The 22,059-nt window shown below is 53.9% G+C and overlaps 2 protein-coding genes across 7 annotated transcripts in view; one reads left to right on the forward strand and one right to left on the reverse strand.

The window, feature by feature from the left end:
- Window positions 1-92: 92 nt before the first annotated feature.
- Cyhr1 (cysteine and histidine rich 1) lies at window positions 93-16,173 on the reverse strand. 4 transcript variants are annotated; one of them, XM_021183893.2, is made up of 4 exons: window positions 15,473-15,977; window positions 5,297-5,535; window positions 4,451-4,662; window positions 93-2,924 (listed from the first exon to the last, which is right to left on the reverse strand). In XM_021183893.2, the coding sequence occupies exons 1-4, from the start codon at window positions 15,563-15,565 to the stop codon at window positions 2,533-2,535; spliced, it is 936 nt and encodes a 311-aa protein (XP_021039552.1). In that variant the 5' UTR covers window positions 15,566-15,977; the 3' UTR covers window positions 93-2,532. The 4 variants fall into 4 exon arrangements, with proteins under 4 accessions (XP_021039552.1, XP_021039548.1, XP_029325508.1 ...); XM_021183889.2 differs by lacking the exon at window positions 15,473-15,977 and adding an exon at window positions 12,658-13,216; XM_029469648.1 differs by lacking the exons at window positions 93-2,924; window positions 4,451-4,662; window positions 5,297-5,535 and adding exons at window positions 14,391-15,131; window positions 16,061-16,173 and having other exon boundaries at window positions 15,473-15,759.
- A 413-nt stretch (window positions 16,174-16,586) lies between these two features.
- Kifc2 (kinesin family member C2) overlaps window positions 16,587-22,059 on the forward strand; it is an 8,730-nt gene continuing 3,257 nt past the window's right edge. Inside the window, exons 1-13 of one of the 3 annotated variants that reach the window (XM_029469646.1) lie at window positions 16,587-16,631; window positions 16,960-17,017; window positions 17,257-17,338; window positions 17,487-17,635; window positions 17,732-17,870; window positions 17,979-18,124; window positions 18,198-18,263; window positions 18,353-18,481; window positions 18,866-18,943; window positions 19,053-19,167; window positions 19,244-19,353; window positions 20,481-20,589; window positions 20,693-20,856. In XM_029469646.1, the coding sequence (XP_029325506.1) occupies window positions 17,561-17,635; window positions 17,732-17,870; window positions 17,979-18,124; window positions 18,198-18,263; window positions 18,353-18,481; window positions 18,866-18,943; window positions 19,053-19,167; window positions 19,244-19,353; window positions 20,481-20,589; window positions 20,693-20,856 (1,131 nt within the window). In that variant the 5' untranslated portion in view covers window positions 16,587-16,631; window positions 16,960-17,017; window positions 17,257-17,338; window positions 17,487-17,560. The other 2 variants (XM_021183895.2, XM_029469645.1) reach the window with 2 other exon arrangements.

The following is a 22,059-nucleotide window of genomic DNA, read 5'->3' on the forward strand; positions in this document are numbered from 1 at the left end:
TGTGCATACAGAAAATATTCAAAGAAAAATGCAAACCACAAAAAACTGACATATAAAGTCATTTCCAACAACCATAAAAACACTTCTTGCTCTGCTCTTTAGAAAATTATTTTTATTGTTTTGTAAATGTCTCACTTTGGGCAAACTGAGGGATGTGGTGCTCACAGGAAGTGGGGATGAGACAGGTGGAAGGAGGGGGAGGCCTGGCTTAGCCCGCGCAGCCCCCTCTGGCAGCCTCCCCAGCACCTACTGAGGCCAAACCCCTCTCCAGTCCTCAGAGACAATAAAGAACCAGGTTAGAACAGCAAGGTAACAAGATTCTGGACACAAGCCAGTAGATATGGTGCCCCCCAGCCCTAAATAAAGGGCCCACAGTGACAATGCTGAAAGATTTGTATGCCAGTCCCCAGCATAGCCAAGAGACACTAGTCTTCTCCATGTTTGGTTCCCTAGGCTGGAAGGCTCAACAGCTGCACATGACAGTCATAGTGCTGGGACGGCTTAGCAGGTCTCCTGGGTACCCCTTGACACACTCTTCCCCCTCGGTGGGTCTCACCCAGGCACAACCTCTAACCCTATGTACCTTGGGGTATGCCTCTCAGCTCCACATACAAATACCCAAAGCTCTGTTGCCTCTGAGCCTCTGCCAGCCCAGCTTTTCTCCTCATGCCCACTGTGTCCCGGTTGGCTTTGCTGTGGGGAAAAAGCCTCCTATCCTCTCTTCCTGAGAGACCTTCAGGCTGCTTTCTGGGAGTTGGCCGCTCGCACATCCAGACATGGGTTATTAGGGCAAGCTAGCCCTGCCCTGCTTTTTCACACCATCACCTTGGAATCTAGAGGGACTCCTAGAGGGGCCTGTTTTCCAAAGGTCCTCTGTCCCTAAGGGCAGAGGACATTGAGGAGCCGTATCGGAATCGAAGGCCACTGCATTCGTGGATGTGCTGACCCTGGCATGGGCTCCTTTGTAGTAGGCAGAAGCCAAATACGGGCCTTCCCAACCCTCCTGGCCAGGCCGAATCTGCAGAAGAGAATTCCCACAAGCCCCATGCAGGAAGCCAAACAAGGTGCTGAAAACGTTCAGCCTATGAGAAGATGGGAGGGCCCAAGTGGAAACAGACAGGGCCTGTACCCCATGTCCTCTCCTCATCTGTCAGCCCGTTTGCCCTCTTGAAGGTCAGGGTGGGACATCAGCACTTGTACTCACATATCCAGGGCTACCCTGTCCCTTGGCTTGGAAGGCACAGGGCAGTTGAGGCCCAGGCTCAGGCCCAGGCCCAGGCCCAGGCCGGGGCAGTTTGCACGGGTTGGTAGGGACTACTCTCAGGCATGTGAAGGTCTGGTTAGGGCAGAGGAAACCGGTTCTTTGGTATTAAAGCAACGAAAAGCTATGACGGAAGAGCCTCATCTCCTAAGCAAAGACTGAAGGAGGCAAGTCCTACCCTTCTCTGAGGAATTCCTCTGAGGAATTCAAGGGAAAAGGACCAGGGCCTAGCCTTATTCAAGCATGGCTGCTTCATAGTCCTTGAGGCCCCAATACTTGTCCTGCTCACAACCACCACTCAGAGCATCTGTGAATGGGCTAGTGAGGGGAAGGCCTATATTGCCTACATGATAAACCATGCTGCTCTGCCTTGGTCCTGTGGTGCCCCCGCCACCACTAAATGCAGGCCTCGGACAGTGGCTGCCTCCTTGGCACCCTGAGGACGCCTGGCCCTCTGTGCTGAGTAAAGCAAACGGATTCCTTCTCTCTCACTAAACCTGCATCACTTACAGAGCCTGTAAAAGTTTAATTTTTTTTTTCCTGGAAGAGACAGAATTTCACCCTGCATTCCGAAAACATTTGTTGAGCCCTACCAGCCAAGTCCTGCTTCCTCTGAGTGGTCAGCGGCTGGGGAAGGCCAACCCTTTCTGGCTCACTGGCCAGGCCTTAGTCCCAATCCCTCTGAGAAGACTGTGTGTGTGTGGGTGGGGGGGGGCAGTGTCTCTTAAGTCTCTCCTGGGATGCACACATAGGTGCAGTATCAGAGACGACGGGGCAGGTTCTGACCACCAGGCCAAACCTTCTCCCATGAAGTCCATTGACGGCCACGCCTTCCCCCTCCAACAAAACAGAAAGTAGGAAACAAGGCTGCCTTTTTAATTGCAATCAAATATGCTGTCTGAAGTCAGCCAGGGCCCCTGAGCCCGGCCAGGGAACCACCGTGCCACCTCGATGTGAGGATGGGAGCTGGGGTAAGGGTGGCTTCTTGCCTTCCTCACCACCTGTACCTGAGGCGCCCAGAGTGCTGTCTCCACTGTGGTCAGCTCAGCCTCTGGCTGCCTGCAGGAGGTGGGAGGCAGAGGGGAGGAAGGTGAGCCAGAGGCAGGGACCCCGTTGCACACGCATGCAGACTTTCTCAGTGTTGGATTCTGTTTGTTCTCCTCCTTTGCTAAAATGATCATATGGTTGTGTGAAGCTGCTGCCAAGCCAGGGATGGGTGGGACAGCACTACCGGACTGCAGCCCTCTGCTCCTCAGGCGCCCGGGTCCATCTTACTTCTGTATTTGGAACAGGAAGAGCCGCAGGTTAATGTTCTTGGCGGCCAGCAGCTTGTTGCACTCCACAGAGTCGATGATGGGCAGCGGCACATAGTCTGTCTCATTGCTCTCATTGGTGAAGACAAAGTGGTAGATAACAGGACTGATCCTCACGTCGTCGTATGGGCCCTTGAGCAGAAGAAAAGAGCACTCCAGGGGTGCTGTGACCTTGCTCTTGAGGAGTAGCTGGAAGGAAAGTGTGCGCTTGCACGACAGGTTGGGGTTGCGCTCCGAGTCATTCACACGAGCCTTCAGGACCCATGTCTGGTTCAGTACTGTGAACCGTGGTGTTTCATAGTACAGGCGTGTGATGAAGTCGTCAGTGCGATAAGGCCGGAACTGAACTTCTGTGGAGACAGACAGGGCCAGACAGCCAACTGTTAGTGCTGGGGAAGGCCAGTGGGTGGCGCCTTCCCCAACAGGCCAAGGACAGGCTCAGCCAGGGAGGAAGGCCACTTACCCAGACAGCGCGCTGCGCTCTACTTGCCACAAGGTAAGGCAAACGCAACTATGGCAAATGCAAGTGCACAGCTTTGGGGGACAACTACAGACAGAATTAACACCAATTAGCTGGAGTCCAGGCTGTGGGACATTAGGCCACGTGGCCCAGGTGTGGCCAACCCACAGAGCCACCCTCCTTACCCTCAGCCCCATGTCCCCAGAGGGGCGGGGTAAGCAGACACACAGACAGGATACAGTTCTGAGAACAAGTGCACTTTATTGGTTCTGATACAAAGCTGCCAGAAAAGCCAGCAGGTGGGCATATGGTATCTGGTCCTGCCCAAGGGGAGTGCCAAGTCCTCAATGTTGCACTGTGATATGGATTCTGCCCAGCTGTTTGTAGGGCTGTCGCTTAGCAGGCAGACCTGCCTCTGCAGTCCTGTGGCTGGCATGTCCTGCCGTGGATGTGTGGGTTCTTAGGCAGCCAGTCCTTCCTTCAGGGACAGGGCTTCCCACCCAGCCTCTGCTGTAGCCACATGGCCTGGCCTACCCAGACCCCGCAGGCCGTGAGATCTCAACCAAGGCTACTCTTAACCAAGAGCCATAGTTTTCTGCTGCTGCAGGCCCCTGGGCCCTTTGCATCTCAGGCCTGTTTGGGCTAGTCTAGGCAGCATGGCATGACTGGCTGTCCAAGCCTGCCCTGGGCACTCTGAGCTGGCCACCTGCCGCAGGCTGAGCAGTAGAGGGAATGGAGTTTCCCTGAGTGGCCCCAGTATCAGCAGGTGCTTCGTGTTCTCTGGCCCAAGGTGTGGCCTGGCTCTTGCTCCCCGACATGTTCAGAGCTGGTGACAGATGCCCGGGAGCCATGAGATCCAGTGGGCCTGGCCTGGTCCAGCTTACTCATTTGTGGGCATCCATTCCCAGTTCTACAGTTTGAGCTCAGCCCCTCAGTTTGTTCTGGAACCCTGTCTCCAAACAGCTTCTTGCCAGCCTCGGGAGGCTCTGTGGCCTTCAGTGAACATCTGTAGACAGGATCTGACTTGATGGAATGCTCTTCTTGCTCCGTGCTCCAAAGGTAAGGCCCCAAACACCCAGACTGCCCAAAACATATCCGATTTCCTAATTAGACCCGACCACCCCAAATATGTGGAGTTCCATACAGCGAAGGGGGGTCATCTTGCTAGGGTGGTGGGCAGAGGGGGTAGGGGGATGGGGGATGGGACAGGTGGGAAGGATCTTTGTAGGAGCCATGCAGGTACCTCCCTCCTTCTGCAAAATCTCCAACCTATCTTCTTCCCTGAGGTACCTCCCTGCCCATCGGCGCAGCCTGTGCCCACTGCCCAGAGCCTACTGCCTCCCCTGCCCTTGGCTGCCAGCCCTTTCATCCCAAACAGCATCTGTGTGGCATGCAGAGGACTGTGGGATGCCTCACCTGTGTAGCCGATCTTCTCAAAGCTGAGCAGGCTGAAGATGCTGTTGTAGAGCTGCATCTCCTTGCGGTGGCTCTGGTCCATCTCGTCGAGGATCTCCATCAGCTCGTTGCCTGTCTTGGTCGGGTGAGCACACGCAGCTTCATGCACTGTCAGCTCATGGAAAGGGCCATGCCACGGGCAGCCAATTCGCTTGTACTTGCACTGCGTCACCCTAGCAGGGGGTAAGAATAGTGGTCAACTCTGTGGCTGGAACAAACGGTCATGCCCAGTAGTCTTTTCAGAGACTCTTTCTGCCCAACTACAAACCGTTCCCTGTAGGATACACTGAATTGTGAGGCCAGCCACTTAGAGCACATGTCAGCAGCACATAAGAGACTGAGGAGAGAGAAGCACTATAGTTGGTAGTCAATATGCCTCCTGGACCCAGTACTCATGGTGTTCTGCCTTGGGGTTAGCTGGTTGCTGACCATAGTACCAGACTTCACAAAGCCTCATTCTAGGACAGCTTGTGGTGCCAGAACCTTGCCAAGCAAGTGGCTGTTTCTATATGTTGGGACTGGGTTGCCAAACAAAAGTCTCACTCAAGCTTTCTAGAGCTTCTGAACTGATCCTGGTGTAGTGGACCTTCCAAGGGCCTACCCAATAGCCACAGAGAATCCTACAGGGCTAGCTAGCATCATATCCAGAAAGCAACTAGTGGAAACCGTAACTAACTGTCTTCTGTAGAGAGGCATGCTCTTACCACCTGGGGCCTACATGGTTATCACTGGGCTGCATATGTGCTCTCCAGAGCCCAGACGGTGAGGGCTGACCAGATCGCAAGGCCACACCTTCACCATGGTTACCTGTCCTGGCATTCCTCTTTCTGGTGCCTCTCTAGGAGGGAGCGAGGGAACTGACGCAGACAGAAGCCACACTCTGAAGGCAGCTCGCTCACAGCTTTCTCCACAGCCAGGTTCCGGCAGCAGAGGCTCTTACTGATCTCACAACGACAGTTGGGACATGTGGCCTGCTCCTCCTTCAGCCGGGCATCTGCTAGTAGGTGGATAAAACAGCCAGCGCACATCAAGTGACCGTTAGTACACTGCGAAGAAGGAAAGGGAGGTGAAGCTCATAGACCTGTGGGATGCTTGCACGCACATGTGCCCTCCCACGCGTGATGGCTCCAGTCAGACCAGTTGTCCAGAGGGATGCTAGGTGAGGAGTACCTGATGGTTCCCAGGCCTTGCTGGTATCCAGCATCACTGAGAGCTGCTTCAGATGTCATGTTAGCTCTGGTGTTGTGAAGAGCGGGGTCTTACCAGGTCATAGGGGCCCTGGGTACATCTAAAGCAGGTCTGTCTGGCAACTGACCTGACCACATCCGGGCTTGGAACCTGGCTTTTCCACTTCACCTATCAGAGAAGACTAACTGACTCTTGGCTTGACATGATAGGGGTACCCAGCCAGCAGCTGTTTATGGGGTCATGGTTACTGATGAAGTAGGCATTTTTTCCTTGGCTTTCAAAAGGCTATTCATGTGGGGACTAGAAGGGGCTCCAGCTGAGATCTGCCCTGGTCCCTCCATCTAGCCCTTGCCGATAAATACAAGAAAGAAGCAGTAGCTGCAATCAGAGAAGGCAACTACCTACTGAGGTTGCCCCAGCACCAATGTTACAGAGCCCATGGCAGGGAGGAGGCTACGCTGGCCCAGGTAAGACTTTGTACTGAACTGGGTTGATATAAATGGGATCAGCAGGAGCAGACCTGCTAGCCTATCGCTGCTTATGTACACACAGACTTAGTCTTACTCTTGCCCTGGGTCTCCTACTGACTCAATGTATACTGAGTACCATTTGGTGCCACAGATACAGGATGGGCTGAGAACGCTATACCAGGGTGGGCTCCCATAGGGTGTTAGAGGAGAGACCAGTATGTCAGTACAGGGTAATCTGTACAGTGTGGATTAGGGAAAGAGCCACGTGCAGCCACTGCCTGGCCATGCCAGGAGGCTACATCTGCATCACTGCCTTGCTTAGTAAACCTTAGCTGCCACCTGACTGCTTCAGCAGGTTCTCTGAGTCTTTGGTGAATGATGGGATCCACGTGCTGAAGGCTGACAGAGAAGAAGCCTGACGAGGGACCCATGCCCAGGGAGACATCACATGATTAGCTACAACCAAACCCAGGTTTGGTTGAAAAAGTAAAAAACAATCTGCTGAGTCCATCCCTAGAAGTCAACAGACAGGGCTGGAGCTGGACGTAGATGCAGCAGGGGCTGATCAAATTTTTTATCCCCCATCTGCCTGAGGACTTCCCAGGACAGTGACTATTATTCCTTCTGGAAGGCAAGAGGGAATACAACACAATGAAATGTTCATGTGTTTCAGAGAGGCACTCTCAGGGTGCCCCCGTAGAAGTGTGACACAGCATCCTTCAAGAACCCCATCCAGAACTGGGCGTAGTATAATCTCAGAACACAGGAGGCAGAGGCAGAGGGAAAAGCAGAGGTAGGACTGTTTGAGGACAGTTTGGAATATGAAGTTATTTCTGGGCCAGCCTGGGCTACATGGTGGGACCCCTGTCTTAAGGAAAAACAAAGGAAGTTCACTCAGCAAGATAGCAGCACTGAGGTTCCCAGGAAGCCACAGCCCCACTAGCCTTACGAGCTTTAGTCACTTTCTGGGAGCAGGCTACCTTAGGCAAGCTTAGATGATGCTTGGGGCTCAGGTCTGCAGTCACTTTCAGGATTCACCAGTCTGAGTAGAAGGGACAGTATTTTCCTTTGCTGTAGCCTGATCCTCTCAAGGTTTCTAAGCCAGGCTGAGGATACCTGCTTCTAATATCAGCCCAGGCAGACTTGGAAAGGAGTCCTGGGCTTCCTAGTGGGAGCTGAGGGTGCCAATCCTATTACTAATTCTCAGTACCACTCCTACTCCCTACCCTGAAAGCCACCTAAGCCTGTGCTGGCTCTGGCCACAGAGACCATTCTCCTGGGAACTGCAGACTCCAATCAATTCCACACCACATGGCAATGTTGCTTTCTTCTAGGTCCCTGTGGCCTCTGCAGAAGTCTGCAAGGTCTGGGGAAAGTGGGGTGTCAGAGCCCTGAGTGGCAGAACAAGCCCCAGGATGTTCTGTAGTGTACTGGCCTACCCAAGGACCAAGACACACCCACTTAGAGCCATTTAGCAGCCACTCAGGATATGGTCTCTAGGTAAGCTCTATAGAAAGAATGCACTTAACCTGGAACCCTCTCACAACTTCCTGAGAAAGACCTACCTTCAAATATAGGTGCAGGACAGCCACAGTTAGCCTTAGCTGGGCAGCCTGTGCCTATTCCTAACTTATATAGCCCACTGTCTATTCCAAAGCTTGGGCACAGATGGTTCCACAGTGTCTGCTACAGTGCCTAGGCACCTCCAGAAACTGTTCCTGCAATGGCCAGGCCAGGCTACCATCCCACCATCAACCAGGTAAATTCTAGACTTCTATCCAAGATGACGCTGCAGGTCTTTCCAGGCCCTCTTATCACTGATACTGACTTGGAGCTCACAGGACTGAGTTCATCCCTCAGCCACAGACCACCACCAGCATCATCTTGGACTTATCATCTTCTCTCTGCAGGTTTCGGGTCCTTGCTGGGCACAGGATACCACAGGAGAGGCAATGTGTTGGAGTGAAGCCTGACATTCAGACTGCAGCAGCCTCGGTACAAACGCCACCCAGCAGTCACCCATGTCAGAGCTTCTAGGGCTCCATCCCCAGGGGGCTGAGGTCCTGGGCTCCTCTAAGTGGTCCCCACAGGCTAGGATCCAATTCTTTCATCTTCCAGTCTGTAGTTCACGTCCTAAGCCTACGCATGCCCAGGGCAGGAGTGTTCTATTTGAACTGGATTTTCATTTGGGTAAAAAGAGCTAGATGGAATAGCTATGGTTAAGAAGAAGCCCTGCCCCTGAGCCACAAACAGGTCTTAGAAATGGGTCTTCCTCAACTTACAGTTGATCGCAAGTCCCCTGTGGCCAGTTAGAATCTTTCAAACCTAGAACATATGGTCCTTGCAAACACTGGGGGCCCAAAATAGAGTATGGATGGTACCCAGACCCATATGAACATCCTGCCCTCCTGCTCAGGGTACCAGATTCACAGACTCTTGACAGAGCCACTGGTACCCAAATGCACTAATAGCAAGGTGCTGCTCAGCCACCTGGAGGCTGTTTTTTTCTAGTTTCCCATGGTGTCTTGGATGCAGTTATGGCTCTATCAGGCATAGTGGCATCTTGAGAGTTAACTCAACTTCTTGAGCCTCCATAGTCAAGCATGGACTTGAGCAGAACTGGCTCCTTGTCCATGGGTACACATCCAATACGGGGGAAGCAAGGACAAGAATCTTCCACTCAGGCTAGATCTGAAGTTCCAGACTGGCCACATCCAGGATTCAGACAGGGCCAAACTATCCCCTAGAAGGTGGCTTTTACTCAGAAATGAACACTGCTTAGAGTTAAAAAGCAACTCAAAATAACACACTACCAATATGCATGCATGCACACACACACCAAAAACCAAAACAAAATCCTACACTCTAGGAAGCCTACAGTCCTTTGGACACCTAAGCGATCCTTTTTCTAGACTCTTTGCTGACCTAAGGAAATGAGGGCTGGAGAGTTAGCTCAGAGTTAATAGCACCTGCTGTAGCTCACAGCCAGCCACAACTCCTGCTTCAGGGGATTTAAAGCCTTGTTCTGACATCTGAAGGCGACAGGCACAAACACGGTGCACATGCATGCAAGTGGGCAAAACACTCACATACATAAAGACAAATAAGGAGGAGGAGGAGAGGATGAGGAAGAGGAGGAGCAAAGCAGCAGCAGCAGCAGTGCCAGGGCATCCCAGGCCCTGGACAACAAATAACCTCAGAAGGGGCCTGGGCGGAGATGGAACAAGTGTTTTCCGGACTTTCTGTTGGCCAGATACTCTGTCTCTGACATTCAGAGGCAAAGACAACAGCAGAACACAGGGAGGGAAAGGACTGGAGTCCTTGCAGAAGGGAGAATAGAAGGCCCCAAGATGGGGTCTTGTTACAGTCAGGCCCAATAGGAAGCACGGAGGCAGGTAGAGATGTGGAGAGGGCGGCTCAGAAGGGAAACAAGTAGGAGCAACAGTGGAACAGTGAACGAGGGCCCTGGTCACAGAAATCACGAGCCCACACTAGCTATATAGCCAGACCACCGTATTCTGTGGCAGAGGCCCATTTAACTGATCCCTGACCTCAAAGGCTTGTGAAGGCTGAGAGGAAGGAGCAATATCTTTACCAGATGCAGTGCTGAGGGGCTGAGCCTGGTTGACACCCAAGGAAAGGGTCAAGGCTGAGTCTATCTTACAAAAGTCCACACTGGGCGGTATGTGAAGGATTGGAGCAGGAAAGCTATGGGAAGTAGGTCAGGACTTAAGCTGCAACATCTCAGGCTGGGACTCCCTCAGAGAAGTCACTTCCATGTGCAGTTACTGACTGGCTACATTGTCTGCTGGCCTCATGAATACATCTAGAACAGGGGGCCAGCACAAGCTGCCTGTCCATCTGCCCAGTCTGGACTAGCCAGAAGTTCTTGTGTCAGTTTGCCTCTGGCCTTCATGCCATCTACCAGGTACCTACCATAGTGGCTGCCTGACTTTAGAAGGGTCCTCCCTAGACTCAGGAAGGTGGCTTCACACCTTGCTGGGCCAGTTGCCCAGGATATACCTAACACCCACACAGAGAACATCAAAGCATGCACCTGTTGTAGCAGGTGACACAGGGCCCCAGGGATAAGAACTACTTGGTTGACGGCCTTGGTCAGACAACCTGAATAAATTTCCTAGTCTGGGATATGTCAGTGGGTGAGTATGGCCCATGAGAATTGGCCCTGCAGGTCCAAAGGCTGTCTCAGGCCCAGGTGGATGAGCCCACATACACAGACTGAATCTGCTCTAGTCTGCCTCCAAGAGGTTCCCTGGCTTCACAGGCGGCATATGGATAACACTCTCAAGTTACCATGCACCTAGCCAACCTCAGCAGCCCATAGCTTCCTCCCAAGCCCAGTGCCAGACGTAGCATGGTTACCCACTTCTTATCACCCCAGCAGAGCCAAGAGTCAGCCCCCAGAATGCACAGCATGGCTGGTGCCACCTGGAGCTAAGTGTTCTGCTGAGGTCAGGCAAATGTTGCCAGCAACAGCTGAAGGTGGCAACTACGGAGACAGCCCATCAACACGGGGTAGACAGGAAGGCTGGCAGAAGGTAGAAGAGCTGAGCTCAGGCAGTGGTGATGACCCACAGTAGATCGCTACCAGGGATAGTCTGTGCTCGGATCCTGAAAAGACCAAGAAAGAAGCCTGGGGAGGCCTGCCTGGTACCTTAGTAAGACAGCAACAGGACCCTCCAGGCAGGGCTGCACGGCACCTGTAAGGGGACTGCCATGCAGTGTTTCTGGCAGCATTCCTAGACACCAGGACGTTCCCTTCCTTATTCTTCTTGCTGCACTCCCATTTTACATGCTATCTGTGGATAGTCAAAGTCCCAGCATTTGCCCAAGACTCTTTCAAAATGACATCGTCTAGAGGACTCTCCCAGTCCGTAGACAGGGAGACATCTGGGTATCTACCCCAGCCGAAGGGAGGTGGGAAGGAGGCTAGTGGCAGGGCTTGGAGATCAATGTCAACGCCCACAGCTCATCTCAGGGAACCTGGCAGCCTTCCCCCTGGGTCAGGATCTGGGAAGGTAGCCCCTCCACTCACTTCATCTAGTACATCCCTCAGCTGCCTGACTTCAGATGCCCAACCCAGAGCAACAACTAACACAGTGTGTAGACTGGTTTGAAGCAGCTAGTCTCATTAGCCACTTTGGGCAGAAGCAGAACTGTGGCTCTCTGTGTAGACCAGGAGCCAATGCCATGTGGCCTACCATCATGCCAGGACCAACTGGGAAACCCCCTGAATTCCTTGGGACCCCCCCTTCCATTGGCCTGTCTTGCTGGATTCTCACAAAATCCTAGGAAAGGAAGAACTCCTCCCACTAAGAAGGGCCGAGATGACAAGACAAGAAAAAGGCTAAAATGAGAGGTAAATACCGGTGCTAGAGTCAGCAGCTGTGGGAAACTCATCTCCAGTTTGCCCAGCCTAACACCTAGGAGGGTGACTGCCCCATCCAGGTCACCAGGATCACCCCACACCACCCCAAAACCTCAAGCCAAGGCAGAAAGAACATGGAGATCCAAAGGAGAGGGAAATGGCTACACAGACTAGACCTCTACTGGCCCTCAGCCAGGTCTTCTGTGTAAAGAAAAGCAGGGAAACAGGCCCCACCAGCCACTTTTGGCTCCTGAAAGTACAAAAAAAGCTGACAGGGACTCTGCTCTGCTTTTCAAAGAGGCTGGGAACTGAGGCAGAAAGACCAGGGGAAGGTGGACAGACATTTCCCACTGAACCAGAGGTCTGCTCTCTTTTACCTGGAAGAGGACATGTTAGACCCACACAGACCAGGACTCTGAGTCAGACTGGCACGCTGGGTCTTCAAGTGGGAAGGCAGGACAAAGTTCCTGGATACTGGCAACCTTGGAAGCCAGCTTGGTATGGGTGAGGTGGCTCCCGAGTAGAAATACTGGCTAGGCTGGGGCAGGAGAAAGTACCCTGACAGTAACGTTTGTTGCGGATTGCTTCCTCCAGATCAGAACTGAGAAGGGATGAGAGGCCCTCCTTTCTTCCAGGTCTTCAGAAGGACATAGGACTGACTCCACAGGGCACAAAAGAAGACTTACTTAGTTGTTCAGACATGGAAGGACACTTTTGGGGGTGTGGCTGCCAGAATTGGAACCCTGTCTACAGGAAAGAAGTTTCTTCACCCAGGGGTCTAGAAGTGAGGGCCAGTATTGATGAGCAGTAGAAAAGGGTGGGTACCTGTTCACAGATCTCTACATGGTCAGCTGAAAAGGATGTGGAATCTATCAAGGGGGCACCCGGGAGGAAACAGAAGGTGAAGAGATCTACGGAGGAGAATGGAAATTCAGACTGGGGAGTAAAGGGTACCATCGAACACAGAAAATGAGATTCAGAGCAAGAAAAGATAAGGAGCCTCGAGAGACAGGAGCGGGGTTTCGTAGACCTGGAAGGTGGATGTTTGGATAGGAAGGGTTCCCGGCCACCGGCCACCGGCCTCCAGGCAACGCGGCGCCGGGCCCGGCCGGCGGCCCTACCTGGTACACGGAAGCCTTGGGCAGGTCCAGGCACACGGTGCAGCACAGCACCGAGTAGAGACGCTCCTCCAGCTTTCCACTGCCCGCTGCCACCGCCGCCGCCGCCGCCTCGGCTGCCTCGGCCGCCCGCAGCCGCTTCTTGGGCGGCGCGTCGGGGTCGCCGGCCGCCTCTTGCAGCTGCCGAGCGCCGGCCAGGGCCGCCTCGTCCGGGATCCCGGGCCCCGCCGCCTCGCCCAGAGCCGCCGCAGCCGGCCCCGCAGCAGCCCCAGGCCCGGCCCCTACCCCGACCCCGGCCGGCACGGCACCCGCGGGCCCTGCAGCCGGGCCACCCCCGCCGGCCTCCTCGGCGCCGGACATCACGGCCGGCCGGCCCGGCGGGCGGGTGCCGGCACGCTCGCCGGCTGGAAGTTAGGGTCGCCGCGCGCCCTTGCCGGCTTCTCACTGCCGCGGCGACCCCGCAGCCTGCCCACCGTGCAGCTGCCTCAGTGGGCCTGGCCCGCCCGTCGGCCCGCAGCCGCCCCGGCCACCAACCCCGGCGCGGCCGCCATCTTTGTTTTCGCTGCGGACCCCCCCCCCACGCCACCGCCCCCTCGTCCTCCTGGTCACGTGGGCCTCGCGCAAGCCAATGGAAGCGCCGCGAGGGCCAAGACGACGCGGCGGCCACCTCCAATGGACGAGCGAGGACGCCAGAGAGCCCACCCACCCTCGAAGGTGAACAGAAGGGGGTGGGGTCCAGGAGGGGACCCAGAGAGGGGCGGGGGGTGGGGGGGTGGGGGAGTCCGCCCTTGGAGAGGTACCATCAGCTTTGGGGTCTGGAGAGGCCCCCAGACTTCAGACTCCTCGAGAGTGCAAAGCGCCCCTAAGACTCCCATGTCGGGGGGGGGGTGCCTGTGCCAATGTGTACAGAAATTTGGGCTTGTGTGTGCAAGGCTCTGGCCTAGCTGACCGGAGTATTAGAGCAGGATCTTGAAAAAACGCACCTACCACCACTCGTGCGCGACAGTATAAAGGTCAACAAGATACAAGTACAGGAACAGCGAAGAATTATTGGGTTCACTCCCTAACCCACCTCTTTCATCCCAACCTCAGAGTTGAGAAAGAAAGAGTTGGGGTAGAAGAAAGAGGGGGTTTTAAGTTATAAGGTATGTCTTGCACAGACAAGAGGTTGTCAAACAGGTAGTAATCAAGTCAGTCCAGAGAGATGTGCAATTTCTGGGAATCGCTGAGGGTATAGCCCTCTTCTGCCCTTTATGAATCCAGCCATCAGTTTGTGAAGGTCATTGCCCCAGAGGGCCACCTGCCAGGTCCACCAAGGATATATGCAAATTTACTGTGTCCCAGGAAACCAAGGCCCAAAACTCTCTTCTCACAGGAGGTTGTTTTTTTTTTTTTCCTCTTCTCTTTTAAAAAAATTCTTTCTTTCTTCTTTTTCTTTTCTTTCTTTCTTTCTTTTTTTGATACAGGGTCTCACTATATGTTGCACTGGCCATTCTGGAACTCACTATGTAGGCCAGCCTGGCCACCCACAACTCACAGAGATTGTCTCTGTCCTCCAACTAGAATTAAAGACCTGCACCACCATGCCTGGCACTCTGGGGGTTCTCTTGACAAGTCTACCAGGATGCCAAAGTGAATAATACCTTCTGCTACTTACAGCCCATCACCCCACTCCTTTACTCAGGGAAATCACCTTACAGGCCTTAGGAAACTAGCTCAAGAATAAGCAAATTCCATACTCCTGCATATTCCTAACGTTTATTGGAAATCAGGCCTCTGACTCACAACCATGTTCCTCCCAGGCCCCAACTGTCCTGAAGATCTGTTGTTAGCATTCTGGTTTAGGTAAACTTCCACGCATGCATGACTAGAGAAGGGATAGCACCCAAGCTCTGCCCCATTAGTAAAACTATAACAGGCTCTACACGTGGGCCAGTAGGAGGCATAGTAGTACCTGGCACAGAAGCCCCGAGTTGCTGTCAGTGCTACAATCACTCCCACTGCAGGCGCTGTGTGTGCAGGGCCCGGCAATAGGCCCAACTACCTGCAGCCAGGGCCCAACGACAGACATCCTCCTTTGGCAGCAGTAGCAGCCTGTCCTCTTCCAGCCGGCTCAAGAGGCCCGCCACACCCAGCAAGGTACCCCCCCACATGCCGTAAGTGTTAGCTGTGAAAACAGCCACGATAAGGATAGTCACTGCAACCACTAGCAGTACTGCCTGCCCAGCGACAGAGCACCCTTCGGGGCCCAGGTGATCACCAGCCACTGCCAGCACCATGCCTCCTCCCAGAAGCAGGTTGGCAGAAGAGCGGTCCCCATTCACCCAGTGAAAATCGAAGGCCAGAAGAGGCAGACCGATGACTGTGGCAACCCAAGCTCCAGCGAGACAGTCTTCAGGCGTGCTCGGCCCTGGGGCCAACATAATGATGGCAGCAAAGGTCTGGAGCAGGAAGCCAGCAGCTGCTCCTCGACTGGACTGTTGACACCGGGAAAGAGAGACACGTTAAGGGAAAAGAAGCCATTTAAAAGCAGCCACTTTTAAGTAGGAAAGAGTTTGGGACTGTCAAGGAGTCCCAGCTTCCCATGGGAGGAGCATCATCCTCTTTCTAGTGCAGGGATCTACATAGTTTGTGAAAGTAAGAATATTCACCTGTAGCTGGGCATGGTGGCGCACGCCTTTAGTCCCAGCACTCGGGAGGCAGAGGCAGGCGGATTTCTGAGTTCGAGGCCAGCCTGGTCTACAGAGTGAGTTCCAGGACAGCCAGGGCTACACAGAGAAACCCTGTCTCGGAAAAACCAAAAAAAAAGAATATTCACCTGTACAGAGCTCACCGCTGCATGCAGGGACACCCCTGCCAACACCAGGTGGGACAGGACAGTGCTCCATTCAGTCCTGGGTTTGGAAACCATGACACGTTGAATAGTAGTGAGTTTGAGGAGATAGGAAATCAATCTTCAAATTTGGAGAGAAGTACGTACAGAGGCTGGCGATCTGGAGTCCTTAGTGCAGCTCTTCAGGAACCTCGAGCTCCAGAGACCTTTGAGTAGACATTAGAAGAGATGCAGTCCCAAACTTTTTGGAGCCCTGAGGTCACTGGACTCACCTGCAAGGAAGAAGGACTAATTTACTGGGGAAGAGGAATGGGATTGGAATCTTGGCGCCCAAGCGTGGTATCAGGCCAGGGACTCAAAACGGCAAGAGGAGCTGTCTCTTGCTGTGGCTTGGGCACGGTCCTAGATATGGCCTTCCGTGCCTGAGAATGATAGAAGGGAAGAAGCAGCAGCGGATCACAGGCAGCGCACAGCACCTGGAGACGCGGAGCTGAAGGCCCGAACCCGCCCACAACAGTCGGCCCCGCCTCCTGACCCGCCCTCCCGAGGCTCGGATTGGAGCAGCCGGCTTACATCCACCAACGAGAGGAGCTCCGGCTAGAGCGGCGGGGCGGGGCCTGTGGAGGGTCGCGGAGGCTCTAGAGGGGTGGGGCTGGGAGCGCGGAGGTGGCGACCAGAGGTTCAGTACTAGTTTGTGGTTTAGATAGTCTCTTTACATTACCCTGGCTGTCCTGGAACTTCCTGTATAGACCAGGCTGGCCTCAGACTCACTGAGATTTGCCTGCCTCTGCCTTCTGAGCGTTGGGATTAAAGGCATGAGTCACAACCCATGGTCTTCAGCACGGGTTTGCTGGAGCACTGGCTTTGCGAAGCGTCCGGGGTCTGAGCGGGAGAGAGAGGCGGGGCTTCGGAGCAGCAGGCGTGGACTGAAAAAAGAGGCGGCACTTCGAGGGGTCTAGGCGGAGCTGTGAGAAGGGCCAGGGTGGGGCTTCCAAGGGGTATTGCTTAGTTATGGGAGGGGCGAGGTTATGACCGAAGGGGAGGTCTGGGCGGGGCTGGGTCCGGCTCCGGGGGAGGGGTGGAGTCTGGGCGGGGCTATCGGGGGAGGAGACGTTGTACACCTGAGAGCTGAAGGCTCCGTTCCGTGAGCGTACCTTGGTGGGGGTGTTGGTGCGGGATTCCCAAAAAAGGCTAGACAGCGGCTAGAGGTCTTTGCGAAAGAGGGTCTAAAAACCGCTTGATAGGGCCTTAATTACAAGTTTTGCAGCTCTTCGCAGTCGCCCCTTAGTGAGGGCCCTCCGCCAGTGGAAGATCGTCCGTGGGGGCGACCGCCGCGAGCATGCGCATGGGCACTGCGGCGGGCGAGTGCGGAGATCTGGTGCGGGGACGCGGGGCGGCGCGAAGAGGTGCTCTCTGCCGCCCCGCGCCCCCATGTACGCCTTTTACTCTCTGCTCATCTACATCTTCTACAGTCTTTTCCGCAGGGATGGCGGGGCTGCGGCGGTCTCGGACCCCGGGGATCCCACCCAGGTGAACGGAGTGGGCCTGCATCACGGTTGGTTACCACCATCATTCTGAGATTTGGTCGTGGCTGACCTGTGCAGTTCAAATCCTTAGGCACCTGCTCTGGGAAATAGGGCTGTTCAGAGACCAGTATGGTCTCTGTTGTGGGGTCAAAGATCTCAGCCCCAACCCCTTGCCCATTTCAGAAGCGAAAGAGTCGCACATGCCGCCAGCACCCTCACTTGCACCTCATGCTCTCTTCCCAGAAAAGCGGCGGCCAGCCTAGGGGTCGTCGCCGTCCGGATCAATTCACATCAGAACTGTGGTCCGAGCTGAACAGCCTGGCTGGTAGGTGCATACTAGGAGCTGCTGGGGAAGGAAAGGTCTGGGGGATACCTGCAGTTGGTGTACTGTAACCTCACCGGGAGGGAGAAAGGCCTCGCCTCCATCTAGTGATGCAGAATGCTTTTTCCTTTCTCACTTGGCCTCCTCGAAGGCTGCTCAGAATCTGAGGATGGCCAGAAAGGAGCGGAGGGTGGAGCAGCTGAGGTGTCCCTGGAAGAGGCACTCATGCGTCTTGCTGAGTTCCTCTCCGTCCAGTTGGGGGCAGAAGAGAGCTGCGGGACGACTCCTGACCTGGGCAAGGTGAGCGATACCGTCGCCAGCAATTATTCCCGTTCCCTAGCCTCTGTGGTCCTCTCACTCGCAACACTTCTGCTTTGGTTCTTACTTCCTTCACAGCCTGGTGAAGTCCCCCCACTGTTGACAGTAACAAGTCAGCTCTTGGCCCTACTGGCATGGACACGGAGCCCCCGGGGAAGGCAGGCCCTGCTCCAGGGGACTCAGCCAACCTGCCCCATGCAGCCCTCCACTCTAGATGGTCTGTAAAGAGTATCACCATTAGTGGAAGGAGCAGGATCTATCAGAACTAGCTCTGCACACTATGCCAGACATCTCCTCACTTGTACCTGGCCTCATCCCTCTCCAGGGTCTCTATCACAAGAAGAAAGTTCCTCTCAGCCCACTCCCATCCTGGATGAGGTACCAAGTGATGAGACCCAGGAACATCAGCCTCTCCAGGTGGAGGAAGAACAGAGAGTTTGGCAGCGGTTGGAACAGCTCATTGTTGGACAGGTAAGGACTGTCAGGGACTGGGTGGGTGTGAGACCTAAAAAGGGATTCTGTCCTGTCTCTGACTCCTCCACAGCTGGAAGAGCTGAGACAACAGCTGGAGCAACAGGAAGAAGAGCTGAGTAGACTTCGTCTGGGAGTGGTGAGGCTTTCGGGGTGGGTATAGGGAACAAACAGGCTGAAAAGTCAGGGGAATTTCAGGTGGGTCCTGATGATATCCCTCTCTCTCAGGGGGTGACAGATTCAGAGAAGAGAGTCCAGCACCTCACATTGGAGAACGAAGCCTTGAAACAGAGCTTGAGCCTTACTCGGGACCTCCTGCTACACTGGGGGCCTGGACCACTCCCCAGACTTTCCCAGGTACTCTGCCATTTGGCCATTATGGTATCTGCAGCCCAGGTTCCTGTACACCTGGTATCCAGCAACAGTACCTGAACCTCCTCAGGACTTTTGTGTTTGCTTTAGTGGGGGCCATCTCTAACTATGAACAAAGTCAGTGAGGTTGACTGTTGTAGAAATCACCCCACCCCCACCCCCATTCTTGGTCTCTCTCTGAAACCTCAGGAAAACAAAGAGCAAAGAGCCTAGGTCAGGGAGACTTGCATGAAGTTGGGTACCATGGATTTAGCCATTCTTGTTTTGGCCTGAGTCTGTGAAATGGAACTATAGGATACTCTTTCCTGAGTTTGCATTGGCTTTCCTGAGTTTGGCTCTGTGGCCCCATCTGGTTCCCACTCTTTATAGGAGGAGGCAGGGGCACTGCTGGAGCTGCAGGGCCAGCTTCAAGAGGCCCAGGACACCACAGAAGCTCTCCGAGTCCAGGTGGCCTAGGGGACCTAGGGATAAGGCGGGATGGGCAGCTGGGGGTGAAGTCTGGGGCAGGGCCTGGTGCCTGTTTCCTCAGTGACAGAAGTGGGCTTGGGAGGGACAGCTGGGGGCCCAGGAGCTGCAGCTGCAGGGCCTTCGAGGGGCCCTCCGGCAGCTCCAGCAGGAGACAGAGCAGAACTGCAGACAGGAGCTGCAGCAAGTTCACGGACAGCTGGCAGGTAAGGGATGAGAAGATGGTTTGGGCCAAGCTCTGCAATCTGCTTTTTCTCCCTCTCAATGGCCTTCCTCCTCTAGGACTTCGGGCACGGATGGCCAGCCTTCGTCAGGGCTGTGGGGACCTCCGAGGACTGGTCAGCACCTTTACCCAGAGTTGCCAGGGCTCGCTGAGTGAGGCTCAGGGCCAGGTTAGGACTGCTCCCCTCCTAGTACCTTTTCTATGAGCAGTCTGTCCACTGTCTGTCCCAGGGGAGTCTTTGTTATTGTTTTCCCTTCCCATCCTTCAGGAGCTGCCTGGACCAGTGGGCCAGTTGTTGACACTTGGATCAGAGTAATTTCTGAGTAACCCAAAGTGTCTGTCTGTCTTTCTCTCTTTCTTTCTCTCTTTCTTCCTTCCTTTCTTTCTTTCTTTCTTTCTTTCTTTCTTTCTTTCTTTCTTTCTTTCTTTTTTGAGACAGGGTTTCTCTGTATAGCCCTGGCTGTCCTGGAACTCACTTTGTAGACCAGGGTGGCCTCGAACTCCAAAATCTACCTGTCTCTGCCTCCCAAGTGCTGGGATTAAAGGTGTGCACCACCACCACTGCCCAACTCTTTCTTTCTTTCCTTCTCCTCCTCTTCTTCTTCTTCTTCTTCTTCTTCTTCTTCTTCTTCTCCTTCTCCTTCTCCTTCTCCTTCTCCTTCTCCTTCTCCTTCTCCTTCTCCTTCTCCTTCTCCTTCTTCTTTTTTGGTGGTAGGGGAATTGAGACAGGGTTTCTGTGTAGCCCTGGCTATCCTGGAACTCACTCTGTAGACCAAGCTGGTCTCAAACTCAGAGATCCACTTGCCTCTGCCTCCCAAGTGCTGGGATTAAAGTACTTGCTGCTGGGGTTGAAGAGATGGCTCAGCGGTTAAGAGCACTGACTGCTCTTCTGAAGGTCCCGAGTTCGATTCCCAGGAACCACATGGTGGCTCACAACAATCTGTAATGAGATCTGACTCCCTCTTCTGGAGTGTCAGAAGACAACTATAGTGTACTTACATATAATAAATAGATAAATTTAAAAAAAAACAAAAAACTACGTGCTGCCACCACCTGGCTATGTCCTCATTTCTGTACTGTGAAAATTGGCAATAGCTGGGAGGCCCAGAAGGACAGATAATAGACTGAATATTCCTGTGTATGATTTTCCTAGATTGTGTTTCAGACCCCCCCACCCCGAATGATGGCCTCGGGTCCATACCCACTGAAAATTGTATGCCACGACAAATGGCCGTTTTGCTTTCAACACCCAGCTTCACTAGGACACCTGGACACCTTTCTTTGTTTTCCTCTCAGGTTTCCTGGGCCCTTGGAGCTCTGTCAGCTGGAAAGGCTAAGACTCAACTTCCAGAAGAGCACCAAGCACCTGCAACTGGATGCTCAGGGCGGCTTTTGGAACTCAAGGGTGAGATTGGCTTTAGGAGTGGAGCCCCAGTGACTACAGGATAGAAGAGTTCTCTATGTTTTAGGGCTATGGAGGCAATATGCAGATGTGGTCCCCAATGCAGGGAATATTCGCGTCCTGTGTCGGCTGAGACCAGCTGAAGGGCAGCCTTCCAGCCTGGTGAGCGTGGAGCCCGGACAAGGGGGAACCATCACCACACGTTACCGAGGACGCCAGCATCGCTTTCGCCTGGACTGGGTCTTTCCTCAAGATGCCAGCCAGGAGGAGGTGACAGCTAGCTACCCATTGCATCTGTCCTGACCCTTCCTCAGAGTCCTCTGGGTCCAGAAGAGGCCCATTTCCTCTTCCATGCCCATCTGGATACTTAGATGGTGGGAGGCTAGGCTCTATCAGGGAAGGGAGCCACTGAAAGGCCTTGAAGGCAGAATTGGCTGCCCAGCTGAGTGCTAAGGAAAATGCCTGTCCAAGGTGAGTTACTGTTCCTGTAGAACTGGCTGCAGAGCACTGGTGCTTTCCCAGCGGTGAAGACAGGGCTGTGACCTGTGGGTGATGATAGCTTGGAGCTTCTTTTGCCCAGGCTTCTGTCCATAGGCAGAGCCTCTTCTTGCCTTGTGACCCTCAGACAGGTTATGTGGGAGGCCTGGTGCTCCCCCACTGCCCTACTCCGATCCTACTCTTCTCTTTTTTCTGGCCAGACCCCAATGGAAAAGCAGTCTGCTCTAGCTTGTCTCACACATGGTCTCCATGTGCACATAAACTGTGTTGCTGGAGCTTCTGGGACTAAGATGGGGGCTCAGAGCTGATAAGGAATTGGGTAAGGGACAGAGCTGGCAGAGAAGACCCAGGCTATCTGCTGTTCTCACAGAGATGGTATAATGTAGTGTCTAGCAGGGACAGACTCACTGCTGACTGATGTCTTACCTGCTCCTGTCTGTCTTATACTCGCCCCTGGCATCACCTCCCACCCCAAACTGTAGCCATGTACATCTCCCTAGACTTTTTTCCTGTGCTTTGGGCAGCCTGCACTGGGTGATTGATTTAACAAACCAGACCAAGTGTATCTCTTGTGAAGTTTCTCATCTGTGGTTCCCATTTTCACAATACCTAGCCTTGAACTTTTTTTAAACATATATTTATTTATTTTATGTATGTGAGTACACTGTCACTGTCTTTGGACACACCAGAAGAGGGCAACAGTTCCCATTACAAATGGTTGTGAGCCACCATGTGGTTGCTGGGAATTGAACTCAGGACCTCTGGAAGAGCAGTCAGTGGTCTTAACCACTGAGCCATCTCTCCAGCCCAGCCCTGAACCTTTTTTTTTTTTTCTTCCCCTGGTTTTTTTGTTTTTTGGTTTTTTTTGTTTTTCGAGGCAGGGTTTCTCTGTGTAGCTTTGGCTGTCCTGGAACTCACTCTGTAGACCAGGCTGGCCTCGAACTCAGAAATCCGCCTGCCTCTGCCTCCCGAGTG

This window comes from Mus caroli, chromosome 15 (genome assembly GCF_900094665.2).
Source record: "Mus caroli chromosome 15, CAROLI_EIJ_v1.1, whole genome shotgun sequence".
Lineage (NCBI taxonomy): Eukaryota > Metazoa > Chordata > Mammalia > Rodentia > Muridae > Mus > Mus caroli.

Bases quoted from the DNA above. Each gene is read 5' to 3' on its own strand.
- Cyhr1 (XM_021183889.2), bottom strand. From the start codon at position 13,014: ATGTCCGGCGCCGAGGAGGCCGGCGGGGGTGGCCCGGCTGCAGGGCCC. The intron at 5,536-12,657 runs GTAGGGCCGCCG...CCTTCTTCGCAG, and splicing joins CCAAGGCTTCCGTGTACCAG to TGTACTAACGGTCACTTGAT. The intron at 4,663-5,296 runs GTAACCATGGTG...ACCCCCTGCTAG, and splicing joins AAAGAGGAATGCCAGGACAG to GGTGACGCAGTGCAAGTACA.